This window comes from Ilyonectria robusta (assembly GCF_021365365.1).
Source record: "Ilyonectria robusta strain PMI_751 chromosome Unknown BGZ61scaffold_4, whole genome shotgun sequence".
In the NCBI taxonomy this organism is placed as follows: domain Eukaryota; kingdom Fungi; phylum Ascomycota; class Sordariomycetes; order Hypocreales; family Nectriaceae; genus Ilyonectria; species Ilyonectria robusta.
The window spans coordinates 549452-568783 of NW_025764438.1; the positions used below are offsets into that span (position 1 = coordinate 549452).

The 19332-nt window shown below is 55.6% G+C and overlaps 9 protein-coding genes across 9 annotated transcripts; 5 read left to right on the forward strand and 4 right to left on the reverse strand.

Annotated features, from left to right (window-relative positions):
• Nucleotides 1-121: 121 nt before the first annotated feature.
• On the reverse strand, nt 122-1097 carry BGZ61DRAFT_159564 (uncharacterized protein). Its single transcript, XM_046237452.1, has one exon. It carries the CDS (start codon nt 994-996, stop codon nt 391-393), a length of 606 nt encoding a protein of 201 aa, XP_046108221.1. The 5' UTR covers nt 997-1097; the 3' UTR covers nt 122-390.
• Nucleotides 1098-3369: 2272 nt separating this feature from the next.
• BGZ61DRAFT_345499 (Glutamate/Leucine/Phenylalanine/Valine dehydrogenase-domain-containing protein) lies at nt 3370-5243 on the forward strand (the record flags this gene model as incomplete). Its single annotated transcript, XM_046239794.1, has 4 exons — nt 3370-3430; nt 3499-3724; nt 3900-3949; nt 4201-5243. The coding sequence occupies 4 exons, from the start codon at nt 3370-3372 to the stop codon at nt 5241-5243; spliced, it is 1380 nt and encodes a 459-aa protein (XP_046108222.1).
• A 1409-nt stretch (nt 5244-6652) lies between these two features.
• BGZ61DRAFT_344963 (CoA-transferase family III domain-containing protein) lies at nt 6653-7948 on the forward strand (the record flags this gene model as incomplete). Its single annotated transcript, XM_046239748.1, has 2 exons — nt 6653-6713; nt 6780-7948. The coding sequence occupies 2 exons, from the start codon at nt 6653-6655 to the stop codon at nt 7946-7948; spliced, it is 1230 nt and encodes a 409-aa protein (XP_046108223.1).
• Nucleotides 7949-8082: 134 nt separating this feature from the next.
• BGZ61DRAFT_159635 (uncharacterized protein) lies at nt 8083-10923 on the reverse strand. Its single transcript, XM_046237453.1, has one exon. It carries the CDS (start codon nt 10753-10755, stop codon nt 8218-8220), a length of 2538 nt encoding a protein of 845 aa, XP_046108224.1. The 5' UTR covers nt 10756-10923; the 3' UTR covers nt 8083-8217.
• A 122-nt stretch (nt 10924-11045) lies between these two features.
• Nucleotides 11046-11866, forward strand: BGZ61DRAFT_444553 (uncharacterized protein). Its single transcript, XM_046244978.1, has 3 exons — nt 11046-11330; nt 11436-11538; nt 11599-11866. The coding sequence occupies exons 1-3, from the start codon at nt 11280-11282 to the stop codon at nt 11679-11681; spliced, it is 237 nt and encodes a 78-aa protein (XP_046108225.1). The 5' UTR covers nt 11046-11279; the 3' UTR covers nt 11682-11866.
• Nucleotides 11867-11907: 41 nt separating this feature from the next.
• On the reverse strand, nt 11908-13068 carry BGZ61DRAFT_343955 (thioredoxin-like protein; the record flags this gene model as incomplete). Its single annotated transcript, XM_046239651.1, has 2 exons — nt 11908-12500; nt 12555-13068. 2 exons carry the CDS (start codon nt 13066-13068, stop codon nt 11908-11910), a joined length of 1107 nt encoding a protein of 368 aa, XP_046108226.1.
• A 481-nt stretch (nt 13069-13549) lies between these two features.
• On the forward strand, nt 13550-13897 carry BGZ61DRAFT_528726 (ribosomal protein S14; the record flags this gene model as incomplete). Its single annotated transcript, XM_046253298.1, has 3 exons — nt 13550-13611; nt 13704-13803; nt 13889-13897. 3 exons carry the CDS (start codon nt 13550-13552, stop codon nt 13895-13897), a joined length of 171 nt encoding a protein of 56 aa, XP_046108227.1.
• A 781-nt stretch (nt 13898-14678) lies between these two features.
• BGZ61DRAFT_343903 (P-loop containing nucleoside triphosphate hydrolase protein) lies at nt 14679-16095 on the reverse strand (the record flags this gene model as incomplete). Its single annotated transcript, XM_046239645.1, has 2 exons — nt 14679-15812; nt 15892-16095. The coding sequence occupies 2 exons, from the start codon at nt 16093-16095 to the stop codon at nt 14679-14681; spliced, it is 1338 nt and encodes a 445-aa protein (XP_046108228.1).
• Nucleotides 16096-17698: 1603 nt separating this feature from the next.
• BGZ61DRAFT_474124 (trafficking PGA2-domain-containing protein) lies at nt 17699-18178 on the forward strand (the record flags this gene model as incomplete). Its single annotated transcript, XM_046248544.1, has 1 exon — nt 17699-18178. One exon carries the CDS (start codon nt 17699-17701, stop codon nt 18176-18178), a length of 480 nt encoding a protein of 159 aa, XP_046108229.1.
• Nucleotides 18179-19332: the final 1154 nt, after the last annotated feature.

The following is a 19332-nucleotide window of genomic DNA, read 5'->3' on the forward strand; positions in this document are numbered from 1 at the left end:
TGCAATAGTTGGGCTGATTGAAAGATTGATAATGATGATAATCATTACTCCGGGTATATTAGGCACACCGAGAGAAGACAAAAAAAGACTCTTTCTGCCTGTAGTGGCTGCCCGGTATAGGAGCTCTTAGCCGCCCTGGCTCAGCTCAGCGCAGTTCTCTGTCCCGTCTGTCACCGAAGAACCCATCGGTGGAATTACATCTCCGGGTGGCCACTGAACGGGAGCGATGGGGATTGTGGGCTAGACACTTTTTTTTTTCTTAGTCTCGGGCGAGAACAGCACCGAAAACGCGAGGGGCTTTCTTCGGAAACGTAACGACAGTCGGAATCGGACCGGACGGAGAAGCGTCAATGACAAAACGCCAACGACTCCTCCCGAGATACTACGTGTCTACCGCGCGTGGATGCCGGGGGAGCTCGAGCCACTTGCGGGAGCCATCCATGCTTTCTGCGTGCGTGGTGAGACGAGCGGGACGAGACAATAAGAGACAACCAGAAACACAACATACGCGCCAGACACGGACGTAGACGCGGAGGATCTTGCCCCGGATTCATCATGGATCACAACCCATGGAGTCCCCCCGTTTTCCCCCCAATCCCCCCCAATCCCCAGCCTGAAGAGAGGGAGAGGCGAGCAACCATGGTTCAAAACACGGGCTTGCCAAGACAGGGCCGTTCCCGGCGACCTCTCGGCGATGGGATGGGCCAATTCCAGTGGGTTTGAGGGTTGAATCATGAAAGCGTGTACGAAAGCAAATACAGTAATCTGGTTGAGTCGCGGACGAATCAGGCAACGGGGATGAGTGGTCTGCCTCTGTTGACAAGCATGTGTGAGCGTCGTCTCTTCCCTTTCTAGGCTGCCAGGAACCCCGAGGACGCACAGCGATTGGCCGGGCCTTGAGAGCGATGACAATTGATTCTTCAAACGACATGACAAGGCGGCCAATGGGAGGGCTCTGATAGTATCGACGGGACTAGTAAGGGTCCAGGGATGCATGCATCATGGCAAAATATGGGGCCACGCCTTTTTCATCTTGTTCGGGGGGTGCTTTTGGGGTTGCCTACTACGTAGTAGGCTGGGCTGGTTGGCCCGTGGTAGACTCCATGACTCCATGACTCCATACGGACCTGGCCTAATTCTTGGGGTAAAATGGACGTGTAATTCGAATAACGTACTGGACGAGAGAGACCCCGACGTATGGTTCCGAGGAATCTGGCCGAGGCTCCGGGGTTCATCCAGAGTGGCGCGGCTCGGTCATCGGGAGACGCTTCGTTGGTGCTTTTAGAGACCCATGCCCCATGTCCCATGTTTCCGTTCCGCGGCCTGGCAAGTAAGTACAGTATGATGCCATGCCGCCATGCAAGCGGCAGTCTAAATGGTGGTCTGCAGGTTCGTCGGGTCCGTCGCTCTGGGGCGTTTCTGATTCGGTGGCTCCAACGGATGGTTACCCTTTTCAGGCGAGTCTTTTTTTTTTTTTTTCCCCTTGGCTTCCTGGCTTTCTCTACATGAGGCTGGATGTCGTGTCTGCGCGTGCTGTGGGATGCGTTGCAGGAATGGGGGGGTGGTTTCCGGGGGATGAAGATGGGGGACGGATGCTGGCATGGATCATGATTATTCCCCCCGGGAGGTCCTGGAGGTTCCGGGAGGCTCCGCCCCATGTTTTTTTATGTTATGTGATTTGACGTCGTTGCAACTACGTGTTGTGTGTATGCGTGTGTGAGTGTGTGAGTGTGTGTGCCTCCGAGCTGGTCGTGTGCGCTGCTTACACGGAACACGTCCCGACTGCCTCATTACCTACCTTACCTACCTACGCAAGACATGGGGGGCATTGACCTCGGGCGTGGGATGTCATGAATGTGGGGTGTTTTGTTAGCTGAGGCATCAAGCAATTGTCCAGCTCAGCTCAGCTCGGAGCCCAGCTCCAGCCATGGCTTACATGGAGTTGGCGAGCTAGAGCCTAGCCGACAGAGGGCGCCAAAGGGCAAGCGTCGATGAATGATGGTAATGATGAACAGCAACATAGATAAGATCGTGCATCCAGTCCCATGTGCTGCGCTGAGCTGCGGTGCGCTACGCTACGAAACGCACCCCCGCGCGGCGCCCCGCGGTAGGCGCATGGCCAAAAGGTGCGTCTGGCCAGTGGGAGTGGCCGGTGAGACGTGGGAGTACTACGCAGTAGGGTACGTAGTAGGGTTGGCTAATGGGAATATGTCTGGGCTGGCCGAAGGTAACTTGCGCCGTAGGATAAGGGCATCTGAATGGAGACCCGACCGAGTTTCGGAGGTTTGAGCCGTATGCACGTCGCTGCGGGTTGCACTGCGCTGTGGTGCAGTGGTGTAGTGGTGCGGTGCTACCGTGCTGCAGGGCCCAGCTCTCTGTTCCTAGCCACCCTTTGGTTGGCCGTGAGCGGCGGCGGCGGCGGCGACGGCGGCGGACGAGGCTTTTGGCGGCGCGTCGGCAGGTGGAGGGAGGGGTGGCGGGGGTGGCGAGATGGAAGGAACGACCCCAAAAACGACCAGGTAGGAGGCAAGGGGAGGCAAGGGGAGGCAAGGGCAGACCAGGGAGGAGCAAGGGAAGGAGGTGGGGAGGGTAAGGTAGGTCCGACATAGGTACCTAGGTAGGGGCGTACCTGCCCGGGGACCAGCACACCCAGAACTGCAACCAGACTGCACTCACACTCACACACACACATACCTTATTACACCTTACACGCACACACGATGCACCCAGCACACGAGGACGGACCACCAAGCGGTCCCAGTGTCCTGTCTTCCGAGGGACAGAAGACCGGGGGTCGTGGCGCACAATCCATTTGTCTTGTTGACTGAAGCTTTCATGTCACGGCTAGCGATGAGTGGGCTGTTTGAAAATGGGCTTTTTCCCCGTAGCTGCACGCACCTTTTTTTCTTTTTTTCTTTCCCACTGTCGGGACGTTGTACCGCAGTTGGGGGGCGAATGGGGAACGGGGAAGGGGGGAGGGGTGTGGGATGGATGGGAGTTGACGGAGAGAGATAGGGGATTAATGGATTCATGTCTGGAGTGGATTGCGGATTGTGGATTGCGGACTGTGGAGTGAGGCTTTGGTTTGGGATGAGGGTGGTTTGAGCCCATGAAGCCATCCGGGAACAGCCAGCAGCCAGCAGCCAGCAACCCGCCAATAAGTTAGTATGGGAATACTATGGCCGCTCCCATTGTCACTTACTTACTTAGTAGGTGCTTCCCGCCGTCCATCACTTATATAAACCCTCTTCCCATCCTCCCTTCCCAATCTTGCCCTTCATCCAACTCATCCTCCCACTCGAATCTGGCATTTGACGACATCCTCTCTTCTCTCAATACAACACCAAATCTCTCTCCCAACCACCCCTCATGCAGCTGAACAACATGTCTCACCTTCCTGCCGAGCCCGAGTTTGAGCAGGCTTACAACGGTAAGCTCTCTCCCCCGCCGCCATCACGATAGCCTCAATGAGACGAAGTGCCTAACTCTTTTTTATAGAGCTCGCCAGCACCCTCGAGAACAGCAAGCTCTTCTCTGAGAAGCCCGAGTTCCGCACCGCCCTCGCTGTCGCCGCCATCCCCGAGCGCATCATCCAGTTCCGCGTCACCTGGAGTGACGACAAGGGCAACGTCCAGGTCAACCGCGGATTCCGTGTCCAGTACAACTCTGCCCTCGGCCCTTACAAGGGCGGACTCCGATTCCACCCCTCGGTCAACCTGTCCATGTACGTCAGCTCTTTTACAAGCCCAATGCCACGACAAGATATCACCGCCGTCATCGATTGCAGCGATAGCATCTACCGCTCGTCATTCGATGATACGCTCTGTTATCTTGCGCTGTGGCGGATTGGCTTGCCCTAGTGATCAATCGAGCGCCTTTACTGACTGTGGCGCCTGCAGTCTCAAGTTCCTCGGCTTCGAGCAGACCTTCAAGAATGCCCTGACTGGCTGTAAGTTTATAATTCCGTCTCCGTCGCGTCCCAGCCGCATGTTCCTTATCTCCACCATGTGATACCCCTCCCCCTCCATTTCCCCACCACACTCGATATTTGCTTTTGCTCCGTTGCTCCTCGCTCCCCGGATTAGAGAGTTAGGGGCTGCGAAGCTCCATCACTCGGCCGGACGGGCTCCAATAGCGCGGTTTATCAATTGTTGAGACGATTGGAACGATAAGAGCATGATCGCTGACAATGGCCTCTAGTGAACATGGGTGGTGGCAAGGGTGGTGCCGACTTCGACCCCAAGGGCAAGTCTGATGCTGAGATCCGCCGCTTCTGCCAGGCTTTCATGAAGGAGCTCTCCCGCCACATCGGCGGCGAGACCGATGTCCCCGCTGGTGATATCGGTGTTGGTGGCCGCGAGATCGGTTACCTCTTCGGTGCCTACCGCACCATCCGCAACCGCTGGGAGGGTGTCCTCACCGGTAAGGGCCTCACTTGGGGTGGTTCCCTGATCCGCCCTGAGGCCACTGGCTTCGGTCTCGTCTACTATGTTGGCCACATGCTTGAGCACGCCGGCCGTGGCACTTTCGAGGGCAAGCGCGTCGCCATCTCCGGCTCCGGAAACGTTGCCCAGTACGCCGCCCTCAAGGTTATGGAGCTCGGCGGTACCGTCGTCTCCCTGTCCGACTCCAAGGGTGCCCTGGTTGCCGGCGACTCCGCCAGCTTCACCCCCGAGCACATCGCTGCCATTGCCGATATCAAGATCAACCGCAAGGCCCTGACCGACTTCAAGCACGACGGCCAGTTCACCTACCTCGAGGGCGCTCGCCCCTGGGTCCACGTCGGCAAGGTCGACATTGCTCTCCCCTCGGCTACCCAGAACGAGGTCAGCAAGGAGGAGGCTGAGGCTCTCGTTGCCGCTGGTGCTTTCATCGTCGCTGAGGGCTCCAACATGGGCTGCACCCAGGACGCTATCGACGTCTTCGAGGCCCACCGCAAGGAGAAGGGCACCGAGGCTCTGTGGTACGCTCCCGGCAAGGCCTCCAACTGCGGTGGTGTCGCCGTCTCCGGTCTTGAGATGGCCCAGAACAGCCAGCGCCTCGCCTGGACTTCCGAGGAGGTCGATGCCAAGCTCAAGGGCATCATGAAGGACGCCTTCAACGTCGGTCTCTCCGCCGCCCAGAAGTACGTCGAGGCCAAGGAGGGTGAGTTGCCCAGCTTGGTCGCCGGTTCCAACATTGCCGGCTTCATCAAGGTCGCCGAGGCTATGCACGACCAGGGTGACTGGTGGGCGGACAACTAAACAAAGAAACCCCCAAGATCCAAGAAAAATATAGCAAAGGGAACCGAGCATATACCCCCCCGAGCCGGCCTCAACAGAGTTTGAGACGTTCTCGCTGGCGCTCCGGTCTTCCTCTCCTCTCCATTCACAACTGAGCGTGGTTGTGATGGGGACTTCTACAACTACTGCCTAGCTTCTGTTTCTCGTTCTCGACTTTCTCGGGCATGGCATGATGCATTCTGCGTGGGGCGTTGGTGGGGTTTCAAAGAAGGGATCCCCCTTGAAATTGTGTGTTTTCTCAGATGCTTCGCGATAGACTCGAATGGTTGTTTTTGTTACTCTCGATTTGGCCTCTATTATCTAGGTAGTGCGGACATGAACAACGTACCCTTTTTTACTATACTTTGCTCACTCTGTCCGTGTCCCGAACCTTGAACATTTGCTCCGTTATTCTGGTGGCTCCTGAAAGGGTAAATGGCCAATCCCGCTTACACCATGAACGGATATTTGTATTCCCTAGTTCGTTACCTCAGTGTGTCGGGGCGTCAGGATATATTGTTCAATTCTCTCGTAATACATCCTAGCCCTTGACCGAGCCGCCACCGAATCGGGCACTTTCCGTGATTCCTTGTTCTCAGACCCTGCGGCCAGAAATGTCACCAGAAATGTCATGTCGGGAGGATCGCGGTGGAGTGACGACAACATTGATTGTACGTAATATCGTCAATCCGGGGTCTTGATCTCGTGAGGTTGGGGTGTCCTGCGGCGGGTTATAGCGACAGCCGGAAGTGGCTCCGGGGGTGGATGTTCATTCAATGGATCCTTGATGATTATGCGAGGAATTCCCCTATTGAACAGGGATTCCGTGCAATGTGGGACAGCGATCTTGATTGAATTCATGATGCGTCATAAATGGCCTTGTTGCTGCCAAGTCTCAGTACCCCATGCTGGTCACCTGTTGGCTTGCACATGTCGGACCATATTATGGAGCTTCCAGTCAGTGCGATTCTCGGCAATTAAACAGTTAGCGGACGGGGAGCCCTCCGCGGCTCCGTGCTTCAGTGGACTCGAGCCCTGTATTCCGTGTATTCCAGGGGGCTTTTTAACAGTCCATAGCACCCCGCATTCTGGGGCTCCCGGCGCATGGCGTCCCGGCCGGAGCCCCGGCCCGCTAAACAAAGTCCGCTAATTCGGCAGCCGGGTTCAGCTACGGTTCAATGTGTTTGAGTGTTTGACGGCTCAACCGTTTGGGGAAGTTTTTGTACGACCTCGGCCCGCTGGTGATGGCATCGCGGGGCGGGTATCCTCTTCCGACTGACCTTTACTTGTATCGTCTAAATATCAATGAGTCTTCCAATAGTAATGCAATTTGCTCTGTAAACGTGTTGCTTTTACCTCTGTTTGACCGTCTAATTGAAAACTCCGGCAATATGGCTGGTCCTCCGCCTCTGCAGGGCATCAAAGTGCTCGAGTTTGCCGGCCTTGCGCCAGGTACGTCCTCAACCTACAGCCATCGCGATGGTGATACAGCGTGACACGATGCTCAATTGAACACAGGTCCATTCGCCGGCATGCTCCTCGCTGACGCCGGAGCCTCTGTCCTCCGCATCGATCGCGCGCAGAACGGCGCATCGCACCAGATCGGCGGCGGCGCACTCCCTACCGAGGACATGCTAGCACGCCACAAGGCCTCTATCGCCGTCGACCTCAAGGCGCCGCGCGGCATCGCCCTGATCAAGCGCCTGGTCGCCAAGGCAGACGTCATCATCGACCCCTTCCGGCCCGGCGTCCTCGAGAAGTTGGGCCTCGGGCCGGACGTGCTGTGCGCCATCAACCCGCGGCTCATTTACGGCCGCATGACGGGGTTCCGGCGCGACGGCAAGTATGCGACCATGGCCGGACACGACATCAACTACCTCGCCGTATCGGGCGCCCTGGGTCTCCTCGGCCGTGAAGACGAGAAGCCGCACCCGCCGTGGAACATCTTCGCCGACTTCGCCGGTGGCGGCGCCGTGCTCTTCCAGGGCGTCCTCCTCGCTGTGATCGCGCGCCAGACCTCGGGCCGCGGGCAGGTTGTTGAGGCCAACATGGTCGATGGCAGCTCATACTTGGCCACATTCCCACGCATGGCTCTCAAGACGTCCATAGGTGACAAGGGCCGCGGAAATAACTTGCTCGACGGCGGGTGTCCCTGGTACGACACGTACGAAACTGCGGATGGCAAGTACATGGCTGTTGGCGCACTGGAGCCCCAGTTCTTCGCCGTGCTGATGAAGGGCCTCGGTCTATCAGGCCAGGGTTGGGAAGAGGGCCGTAGCGACGTCACCCGGTGGCCAGCCTTCCGACTTCTGCTGGCCGATACCTTCCGAAGCAAGACGCGAACCCAGTGGGAGACAATCTTCGACGGTACGGACGCGTGCTGCACCCCCGTGCTGGAGTATCCGGAGCTCGAGTGCCAGCCGGGTCGGGAGGGCGACCAGCGGCCGGTGGTGACACTGCGGGAGACGCCGTGCCTGGCTGTCAAGCAGGGCGCCGCGCTGGTAGATGCCGCGCAGTACGGCCAGGGTAGCGGTGTAGCAGGAGATGGGTACGAGGGACAACCGCTTGCGCCGGGATCGGGTGGTGAAGGAGTGTTGAGAGACTGGGTGGGCTGGCAGAGCGGGAGAGAGTATGAGGTCAAAGGAGGCGGGTTGGTGTTGAAGGATGGAGAGACGTCAAAGCTGTAGCGTGTTGACGTCTTTCAGAACCATGGAGGCCCATGATGGTTCGCGAGATAATATGTGACATGATGCGAGATGGACCCTGGTGTTGTACATACACCGCGGAGGCTAGAAGATGCTTCCCCTAAATGAGAATCCAACGCATGCATACAAGTACCAATCAAATGTTCATGACTTTTATCGTCCAAGATACAAAACATTCCTTCAACGCCAAGATGCCCTCGAAACAGGTCTATCCATATCTAATCATACAACCCATCACACAAGTTTCATCGTCACAGCGGCGGCAGCTCCTCTCGACAAATCGGACACTGCAGCCTGAACCTCATCCATCCCTCTAGACATGCGCTGTGGAAGATGTGTCGGCACGGCGTGACCATGTATAAGCGGCGCGCAAAGACGCCTGCTACGCCTGAGTCCTCGTCACCAGCTGAGATGACCGGCACCTCGAGAACCTCGCGGCAGATTGCGCAGTCCATAGTGCGGGTGGAGCTACGCTTCCCAGCTTGGTCGTCATCCGCTTGGGATGCCGAGGATGCAGTGCCATGGTCGGGGTCTGGATTATCATCAGAGACCAGACCGATAGGCAGCCCGCCAGCCTCAAGGCCATCCTCACGAAGGACAGGGTGATAGTCCCAGGCCTCAGGGGTCCAACCGACAGGTATGCCGAAGCGTGGGCCGACAATATCCTGGGCAGCAAGAACAATTAGTTGGAGCCAGACCCAGATGCAGAAAATAGTAAAAGCGCGGCGGTCAGGCTGGGCGTAGAGGAAGTTGTCCTCCTTAATCCAAAAGTAGGCAACGGGGAGCAGACGCAAAACGGATTGACCCAGCACAAAGGGCCACCCTAGGGCGCGGCGGCAGTTGCGGATGATATTGCGGTAGATCTGCGGTATCCATAAGGAGAGATAGGCGAGAGTACAACCGTTGAGAAAGAGGCAGCGGACACTCGGATACCAAGTAGTGGAGGAGATGGCGAGGAATATGACACACAGGGAGAAGAGTATGAGTCGACCAACGATGGTTTGGAATGACTGCGGCGGCGGGGCGGTACGCTGCGCTGTAGTGGTATTAGGAACAGCGGCCGCACTGTCGGCGATTTCAGCATCGACATCTTGATCGGACGGAATGATAATGGGCGGAGACGGAGGTCTCGGCGGCCGGCCTGCGGTCACCGGGGCCGGGAGAAGCGGACCGGAGCCCGTAGGATTGGGGGTTAATACGGCGGATGATGTCGCGCTGCTGGAGGTGCTGCTCGAGTTACCTGGTGTTCGGTCGCGGTCACGTCGTGGGCGCGTTTCAGGGAGCTGGACCTCCCATATCTTGGCCAAGAAGCTGCCACCAATGGTCATGGACAGGAACGCAGAGAAGAGGAGAGCCAGTGTCGGCAGAAATGTGGCTGCCGCAGAGGACACCCACGTCGCCGCGGCGGTAAACGTCATGCCGTCGACCATGACCATGATGGCGGTCGTCCAGAAGCTAACGCGGCCCATGGTTGACGGCGTACAAGACTCCTTGATCTGGTTCTTGAGCAGATTGACCTGCGCAAAAACCACCACGGCGTAGACCAGGATCCAGGTCTTGATTTGATACACATGAACTTCAGTCTTCATCCCCATGAGGTGGTGAGCCTCGCTCGGGCTAAAGTCGGGCGGCCCCTTGGACTCGAGGAAGAATGCGCAGTCGGGGGAGTAGATGACCACTGACATCTGCAACTTTGGCACCTTTGGGATGGGAGCACCCTGGGGGGATTGCAGCTCAGATTCGATGGCGCCAATGATATTTTCCATCGTGTCCCTCGAGATGTCATCCATATCAATGTTAAGGATCTGTTGGCCCGGTGGGTGGACTTGCGCATACATGATGTACTCGCAGTGCGGCGAGGGATTGGTCGTGTACATGGGGTTCTCGAGATCCGAAGTCCAGGGCATGGTTTGGTCGATGTAGATATTTTCCTCCTTCCTGGCAATTGTGCGGGCCAGGGACTGATTCAAGAGTCTCTGGCTCGACTGAAAGAAGTCCTCACTTGGAGTCAGGTGCGGAAGACCAAAGATGCCCTCGAACTTCTCGCTCGTGGTTGTCATGAGGATGACGCCCTGATGCGGCCAGTGGACGCCCCAAAGCCTCATCTCCCAGTTGTGACCAGAGCCATCGGTATCTTCAATGGTCGTAGTACCCTTGACGCTGCGTATCAGACCCCCAGAGACCGGCGTGCTATCCTCGGCCAGCTGCTCGTACTCCGACACCGTCTTGTTCCCATCGATTCGTAGCATCATCCTCCCCGACTTTCCTGTTATGTTGCGGGCCCAGTCAGCCTTGTCTCCTATCCAATCCATGCCAGTGGCGTTGTGGGTGAGGTTGTAGCTGTCGTATCCCCTGGGGACAGAGCCCTCCCGTCGAATCCATTCGCCGTGGACCGTCCCGGATGCGTTCATCCAGACTGCCTCGCCTTGGCCAATATCCCACAAGTCCTGCCCTGCCACCGGTGGTATGGCATGTCGACTAAACTCCAGGCTCCTCTCACGGAACCGTTCCAGGTCCTCCCACGCAAAGTTATCCTCGGCTCGGAATCCGGAGAGGTTAAGATACGAGGGCGTGGCTTCGTCATCCTCGCTCGCAAGTGGTACTGGCGTGAAATCACCCCAGCGGGAGGTGTTCAAGATATCAAGGGCATCGTGGAACCTCGAGAGCCTCTCGGCGGCTAGGTCGGAAAGTGCGAGAGATCCGTTCTGGTACTCGCCGTCGGGAAATATCAGCCAGATGAGAAAGAGGACAAAGGCCAGCCCGACGATCGGGTGCTGCGCGGGCGGCATGCTGATCGGCGGCGGCACGGAGCTACCGCAGCGACATCCTACTTCAGACGGGGCCGGGTCTCATGGGCGATGGAGATGGAGAACTTTTCAACCATGCCCGGGTGAGATTTGTGGTGGTTGTGAATTGGAAATCGCTGTCGCGTGGTTGATTGTAGGTGACGAGTCGAGCTGCCTGCACGAACGAACAAGGCCGGGTCCTCCCATGACGGAATGTGGCGGTACATGTGGCGGGCGGAGGCCGAGAAACGCCGCACCGCGCGTTGCGGCAGCTGTAATTACAGTACGAATACGCGACGTCTATGAAGCAACACACGCGAAACACATTAAAGCCACCAACCACTGTGCATGAAAACCTGTCTCGGGAACCGACAGTACACCTCCAATTTATCGCTGTGGGTTCCGGTTGAGAGAATCCAAACAAATTTTGCCTCCGATTGTGGGCTTTTGTGACACCCTCGTCGTTCCATCTCCTCCCGTTCCTCATCTTCTCCCCGCCATCCTCCTCCACCTTCACAGACGAAACCATGGCCAGTAACCCGGAGACCCCCACCCCTAGCCTCACCAAGGTAGAGAACGTACGTCTCCTTGATGTCTACACATCATTTGTCCCATGATGTCGTGCCATGCCACTTGCTGGCTGCAGAGTGCCCTGGTCGGAACATTACTGACTTGTCTCCCAGGAGCCGGAGGATGCTCGCGCCGACGTCACGGCCGCTGTCGAGGAGCTCTTGAACACGCTGTCCAACAAGTTTGCTGGCGTCTCTTCCGAGATATTCGCCAAGAGTGAGTCTCTCGCCAGTGGTGCCCACTAGTTCTTCCACAGATTACTAACATCGCGTATAGTGGATGACATGTCCGAGAGACTTGATAAATTAGAGGCTGCTCTAAAAGAGAACCAAGCCAAGGACGGAGGCCCTTCAAAGTAACGATAGCAAGATGATATATTCCAATAATTGGAGGTTGCAAGGCGTTCAGGGCTATCCTTTAAAATTATGACGAGACATCGCGGGGTTGGGTTGCTGGCTCGGCTAGGATGCGTCTCAAGTCATGGCAAGGGCGAAACCCAAGAATCCAGTATATATTCATTTACTGATGTCCACCTTCACTAGATAATTTTTTTTTTTTCATCTTTAGAGTCTTAAGATTTCTCCTTTACAACTCATCCTTGACATCCTCATCCTCCTTAACGAACTTGCGAAGAACGTTGGTCCTGGTTTGGATCTGGTCGCGCTTGGACCCGGCAAGGCCACCCTTCTCCAGAATACCTTCAAGGCGAGCAAGCTCCTTGGCAACGTAACCCTCAGTCTTTCTAATCTTATCGAAGATGCGAACGTAGTACTCCGCGTACTTGATCTCGGCGGCATCCTTGAGTGTCTTGGCCGCCTTCTCAACCTCAGCGGTGACCTTGGCAAGGTCGCCACCGTTGATGAACTTGGTAACGAGAGTGTCCAGGACCTCAAGGGTGCCAACAACAGAATCAAGCTCTCCACCAGTGACTCGGTGAGTTCCAGCCTGGAGGTTGATGTACTTGACCAAATCGTTCTCGCTCCGGCCGCCCTTGTAGTCAACAGCCTCCTTCGTGCCAGCAGGGTAGAACTTGATCGTAGGGTATCCGGAAACTCCCTGGGACTTGGCCCAGGCCTTGTTCTGGGTAGCATCGGCATCGACTTTGGCAATCACAACGTTTTCATCGTTGGCGAAGTCGGTCGCGAGGGACTCCCAGGTGGGAGCGAGGGTCTTGCAGTCTGGAGCGGTCAAATGTTAGCCTGGCCCTCAAGTTACATGTCGGAAATACTCACGTCCACACCACGGCGCAGTGAAGGCAATCAGAACGTGCTTGTCTCCACCAACAACCTCGTTGAAAGACCCCTCGTTCAACATGACAATGTCGCTGGGCATCTCCTGCTTCTTCTTGGGCTTAACACCAGTCTTCTCGGCGATGAAGTCGGTCAGACTGTCCAGGTCGCGACCCGACTTGTAGTCTTGGGGTTTGTTGCTCTTTCCATCGAACCACTTGAGGGTAGGGAAGCCCTGGACACCAAACCGTTTGCCCAGCTCTCGGTGCGCATCGGCATCGACCTTGGCGATCTGGACCTTGTCCTTGGCATACTCGAGGGAGAAGGCAAGATCCTCATAAACAGGTGCCAGAGTCTTGCAGTGGCCACACCAGGGGGCAAAGAACTCAACAAGGGTAGGCTTGCCGGAATTGAGCACAACTTTGTCAAAGTTGGTCGGAAGAAGCTCGATAACAGCGGATTTAGCGGTGGCCGAAGCGGCCAGGGCGGCGAGCACGAAGCTCTTGATCAAGACCATTGTCGGTGACTGAATTGAAATAAGGTTGATATATAGAAGGACAGCCGAGGCAACTTGGAGAAATTGGTATCAAATGCACAACTTTTGGGAGTGCAAGATGACTTTTATGCTGCTGCTGTTGTTTAGAAATCAAGCTTTAAGATGCCAGCTTGCAGCGAGCTCCGTTCCTGTTTCAAGGCGACAACGGTGAGGTAAGCTGGCAGCCACAGTGGGCTACCTACCAAGGTGGCAGCGGCGTGGCTGGAGTATGGCGCTGAGCACGTGAAGATAAGGCGACGGGAATTACCTACGTAGGTAGGCGCTTTATCGAGTTCACGTGATCACATGCCCTCACGGACCACCCCCTCGGCTGGGCTGGGGCTGCCAACCCTCCAATCGGTGGGCGGTGCGTATCGAACAATTCACACAAAATTTCACGCCCACTTCAACCCTCGCGAAATCACCATCCTCAACTCCAGCTTTCGGCATCATCACCGCAATCATGTCTCACGAAAGTGTTTGGAACTCGCGCCCCCGATCCTACGGAAAGGGCTCTCGAAGCTGGTACGATTCACCACCCTCCTCGTCGCAGCAGCCCTGCTCCCTCCCGTTCTCCGAGACCTCGAAATGCTAACAGTTTCTTTCCCCAACTACAGCCGCGTGTGCAAGCACAAGGCTGGTCTTATCCGCAAGTACGACCTCAACCTGTGCCGTCAGTGCTTCCGTGAGAAGGCCAAGGACATCGGTTTCAACAAGGTGAGTTTTGATTGGAGGACAATCGAAGACTTCCTCTCTTCGACTACATGAGGACTATGGGAAACTGACTGTTGTGTGCCTACAGTTCCGATAAGCGATGTTGGAACGAATTTTCTCGGATCGGGCAGGTGACAAGTAGTGGAGGAGGAACTCTTGAAAGAAGTGAAGGGCCTCGCCAAAAGCATCTCGGAGGGCGGCCACTTGGAACTGGAGTTTTATGGCTTGCTTGGGTCTAAGGAAGATCGTGCGTCTGACGAACATCCTCCGAGGATAAACGAATACCATTGCATTGGACCTTACACCTTGTGCCTCCCCCCTCGTTTCGATCTCTCCGTGTTTGACACCAATTGGACGCGCGAGATTTCGGCTCTAATGTTGCGATCGGGTCTGCAGGCAATGTGTGGTCGGAATGAACCCAACAGCTGTCAGAATATTCTCCTGCCGAACCACCAACAAAAAAAAAACCCGGCCCGCATTGTTGACGCCAAATCTTGTCCCATAAGAAATTATGTGCATGTTCTTGAGCTGTCAATCAGCCATGTCGCGTACGCTCAAACATATTCCTTGCCATCACATCACCGGCGAAGTGAGAATGAGGGCTATTTTACAAGTATTGATTACTGCCTCCCCTATTTTGTCTAAATTACATGTGTCGAGACAACGGGAAGAAGCAGAGCGGAGATCTTTGAGCCCCCCGGCCGTAGATATACAAGAGCCAAACTGGACTCAAAGTGGGAGACATGGCCCAGTTGGACGTGAGCGCCAATAATTCGTACACCATCACCTCCTTTTTTCCCAGACGTAAAATCCTCATCACGTCATATCCTAACCGCAAGAACAGCTCTCACAGCCAAGTCACATCACTCTTCAATCGCTTATTTGACAATGCGAGTGCAGAGACCAGTGGCGACAGTGCGGCCACCCTCACGGATGTTGAATCGCTGACCAACCTCAATCGCGTTGGGCTGGTTCATGGTGACAACCATCTCGACGTTGTCACCAGGCATGACAGTCTTAGCGGAGGCATCCTCGGTACCCTCGGGGAAGGTCAGGTCGACAGACTCATCAGCAGTTCGGAGGTACAGCTGGGGTCGGTAGTGCTCCTGGAAGCCAGTGTGTCGGCCACCCTCCTCCTTGGTCAGGACGTAGAGGGAAGCAAGGAACTGGGTGTGGGACTTGACAGTGCCGGGAGCGCAGACGACCATGCCACGGCGGACATCCTCGCGGCGGATACCACGGATGAGAAGACCGGAGTTGTCACCAGCCTCGGAACGCTCGCAGGACTTCTTGAAGGTCTCAATGTCGGTGACCTTGGTCTTCATGACCTCTTGGCCCTTACCGACAAGCTCAACCTCCTGGTCGCGGAGCAGGGTACCGCGCTCGACACGGCCAGAGACGACAGTACCACGGCCAGCAATGGAGAAGACATCCTCAACGGACATGAGGAAGGGCTTGTCAAGATCACGGACAGGGGTGGGGATCCAGGTGTCGACGGCCTCGAGCAGCTCATCAATTCGCTCGTTGCCAATCTCGGGGCGCTGGTTGTTGAGGGCCATGAGAGCAGAGCCCATGATGACGGGGGTCTCGTCACCCTCGAAGCCGTAGGTGGTGAGGAGCTCACGCATCTCCATCTCGACGAGCTCCAGCATCTCAGGGTCATCAATGGCATCGACCTTGTTGACGAAGACGACAATCCTCTGGACACCGACCTGACGGGCGAGCAGCAAGTGCTCTCGGGTCTGGGGCATCTGACCATCAGAAGCAGCGACGACAATGATGGCACCGTCCATGTTGGCGGCACCAGTAATCATGTTTTTGATGTAATCGGCGTGGCCAGGGCAGTCGACGTGAGAGTAGTGGCGGTTCTCGGTGGAGTACTCGATGTGAGCAGTGGAAATGGTGATACCACGCTTTCGCTCCTCGGGAGCCTTGTCAATGGAACCATAGTCGAGGAAGTTGGCAAAGCCCTTTTCGGCCTGACGCTTGGTGATGGCAGCGGAGAGAGTAGTCTAGAGAATGGCAGAGTAAAAAGTCAGCCGACATGTTTCCAAGTGGGGGGTAATGCAATTGAAGGGCATCGAAGCGTACCTTGCCGTGATCGACGTGGCCGATGGTACCGATGTTAACGTGGGGCTTGGTTCGCTCGAAGACGGCGTATGATCGGTAGATGTTGAGTACGCCGGAGACATTCTGCTTCTTGAAGGCAGACTGGAGGGGGCTGGCCCGGGCAGAGCTGAGGCCCTGGCGCGCGGTCCGTAGGAACGGCGCAACAGATCGGAAGGCGGTAGACATGATTGCAAGCCGCGGGGTATATGAAGGCAGCGCCAAAGAGAGGAGAAGGGATTGAGCGGAGGAGGGAGGGGGAGGAGTTGCGGGAATTCAGGAACACGCGGTGATGCTGCTCTGATATGATGCTGGAAATTTTTATGAGCTGTGCTGGACGCTGGCTCGAAGGTGGTTTGCCCACTGTTGTGTGGGCCAGCCAGTGAATGGGCCAGGGTCAAGGCGTCCACTCAACGCATTGTGGCTGGTAATCAAGTCACGTGGAGTCGCGTCCTCAAGGTTCATCAAGTAGCGCCTCAGGTTGACGAGGAACGATGGAGCTCGGAAATGCCCGATGGCTTATTGCCCTGTGATCCTCCGTTTGGTACCATGCACCACTGAGCATGTGAAGCCATAGCTTACATGGCCATGGTTCGTCAAATGATCGCTTGTGAGGTCATCGTTGGAGGGCTCAGCACGGTGTTAATTGGCTGACTGTCAGGGAGACAACCAATCCCGATGCGCCTTAAATCCTGCCTCGAAGGTCACGTCGTTGTAGTCGCTTGTATAAATGAAATGCTGACGCTTTGCCTTTCACCGGCTAAACCATCTACTCTCTCATTTTATCTCACCTCACCTTGATCTAGTCTTGATATAATCCTGCTTCAAAATAAAGAAGATGGCCGACGTGGACGCAGCGCTGGACACATGTCACGGTATGGTATTGGGAGGCTTCACTCCTTGAGTCCGTCAAATTGACAGTACACGCAGTCCTCTCTCCCCGCAATTCGGTCGGCGATACGGAGAAGATGGCAAAGGGTTCCTCCTCGCGAGCCCCAAACCTTGGGCATGATGCTGGTGTTGAACATCACTGCACCTGTCTTGAAGAGCCCGTCTCACACTTTGGTATATCGTGTCGAAAAGCCGATTGCGCATTGGCACCATCAGAGAAAGGCAAACAGACATCATGAGTTGAGAGGAATTATTAGGCAGTTATCATTTTCTCATCTCAGCCACAAAAACAATTTGGTACGAAACGGCAATTCGATGCCGATCAAAAGGGATGTCTGTTCATATCGTGGTCTAGCGGCGTGGGCACCTTATCGCATTTATATCACTTCAAATAATTGACGATATGTATCATACGCGAAATTGCAGACATGCGTCGTAATAGAACCGATATTAAGATCAAACGCAGTGAGTGATTAAAAGGTTAAGACTGGGGAGTGACGACCAATGTCCCGCGTCTCTCTCAATTGCCACCAGAGCCATTTCCGCGCAGAAAAGCCGGGACCATCGGGGAATCCACTCTAGACAAACCCGCGCTATAAAAACTTCCAGCTCCAACAACACATCTCACAGACCGAGTCTCAAAAACAGCAATACTCTATCAGTTTCTCGACTTACGCTCGTCTGACCTTGTCAGCGCATTGCCCTCACTTCAGCTTTGCCACTCAGCGCTCCGCCTGCTAAGATCAGCCGCCACAATAACCGCTCAGGCTACATCGCCTCACTCAGCCTTCGCAGCGTGTGCCATCTCTCTTCGTCCAAGTCACCTTGTAAACGGGGGCCAGCACTTCACTCGGCGTTTTAATCTGAGCACGCAACGATCCACTGAGCCAGATACGTCATCATGGACCCTGAGACCGCCCAGCAGCAGCCGCTCGAGAACGAGCCGATTGAGCTCAATGCCATCGGTAAGGCGGCGGCTCAATTCCTCCAGCTCGGAGCCAACGCGTCCAACAACCTCGCAGATGGCTTCAACAAAATGGACACCAAGAGCTGGATCCGTCTTATCGTGATTGTGGGTGGCTACATGCTGCTGCGACCGTACGTCCTAAAGCTGGCCGGCAAGGTCGCGGTCAAGAAGATGGAAGATCAAGAGGAGAAGGAGAAGGAGGCGGCCAAGGCCAAGATTTCGGCCAATGAGCTCCGAGGTGAAATCGTTGAAGACATTGAAATCGACGCCGCGGGCGACGGTTCAGGCGCCGATTGGGGCCAGAAGGCTCGAGTGAGGCAGCGGGTGATGCTGAAGAACATGCTCGAGGCAGAGGAGCTACGGAGACAGGAGGAGGAGGATGACAAGGACATTGAGGAGTTCTTGGTGGACTAAGCTGGATTTTCATTGTACACATGGGATACGGAGTACGCATTCGAGGTTAATAAAGCACGCTGGCCAGAACTAGTTGTGCCATCGTTCGTTGTGCCTCTGTCGGAAGAAATTCCAAGGTCAGGGGGGTGTTTTCCCTCCCTAAATTACGTACGGATGCTAAGCAGGGTTTGGCTCATCTAGAACGATCTGTGGCCTCTTCTAGCGCCATGCTTGGCAGATCGACTGCCCTGTATCGTGATCGGCGCGCTCCATCAAACAGCGCAACCCACCTCACATGCGAAGTAACGGAGGATGAGAACCCAAAGTTGAAAAACAGTTCACGCGACGCCTATCAGTCACACTTGTCAGACGTTGCAGAACGAGCAGTAGTGACACAACGCCCGCAGTCGCGTTTTGTTGCAAGGTGGGTATTATATCCTCGACTTGGTTATGGTCGCAAAGCCGGTTCCTGTTAGGTCGGCTTGGGCGATAACAAATCTGCGACGAAATCCCGAACCCAACGTTCCCGTAGGAACGGGCTACTATGATGGCAGCATTACACTGCGGCTTAGTGCAATGAAACCCAAGCCCGTGGCAAAAATATTCAGTCGCGAGTACGATATGCAAGTGGCTGCACCATTTGCCGACGGTGAATCAGGCTTGTCCTTGTAGAACGGGCGAGCAGATGCCAGGTCGTTGGGCAATAATTGTCGGTGAAAGTCACAAGGTTGTAACTTATGTCCCTGCGATGCTAGAAGTATCCATGGAACTTCAGTGTCTGGCCACAGGGTGTGAGTCAAGCTGGTTATTGCCACCCATACGATGCTTAGGCCCTGATCCGCAGTCTCCTTAGACCTTAGACCTTAGACCACAGAGGTACTTCCGGCGTGCATATTACTGCAACGCTGTGCGGGCTGGGATAACGTCAAAGGCAGACAAGTTGCTGACAACTTGCGCGATGCCTAAAAGCGGCGGAGCACTCGTAAATCAATTGCGACCCATTGTCACAATTGCAGACGGCCGCATATGTGCGTACAATTGTACAAATAGCAGTTGATGCGGTCAAACCCCCAGCAATAGTTCACCGAAAAAGGAGACCTGGTTGCGCACGAGAAGCCGCCCCAACCAAGGTGTACCCCAACCAAGGCGCACCCCATGCATCATGCACACTGTTT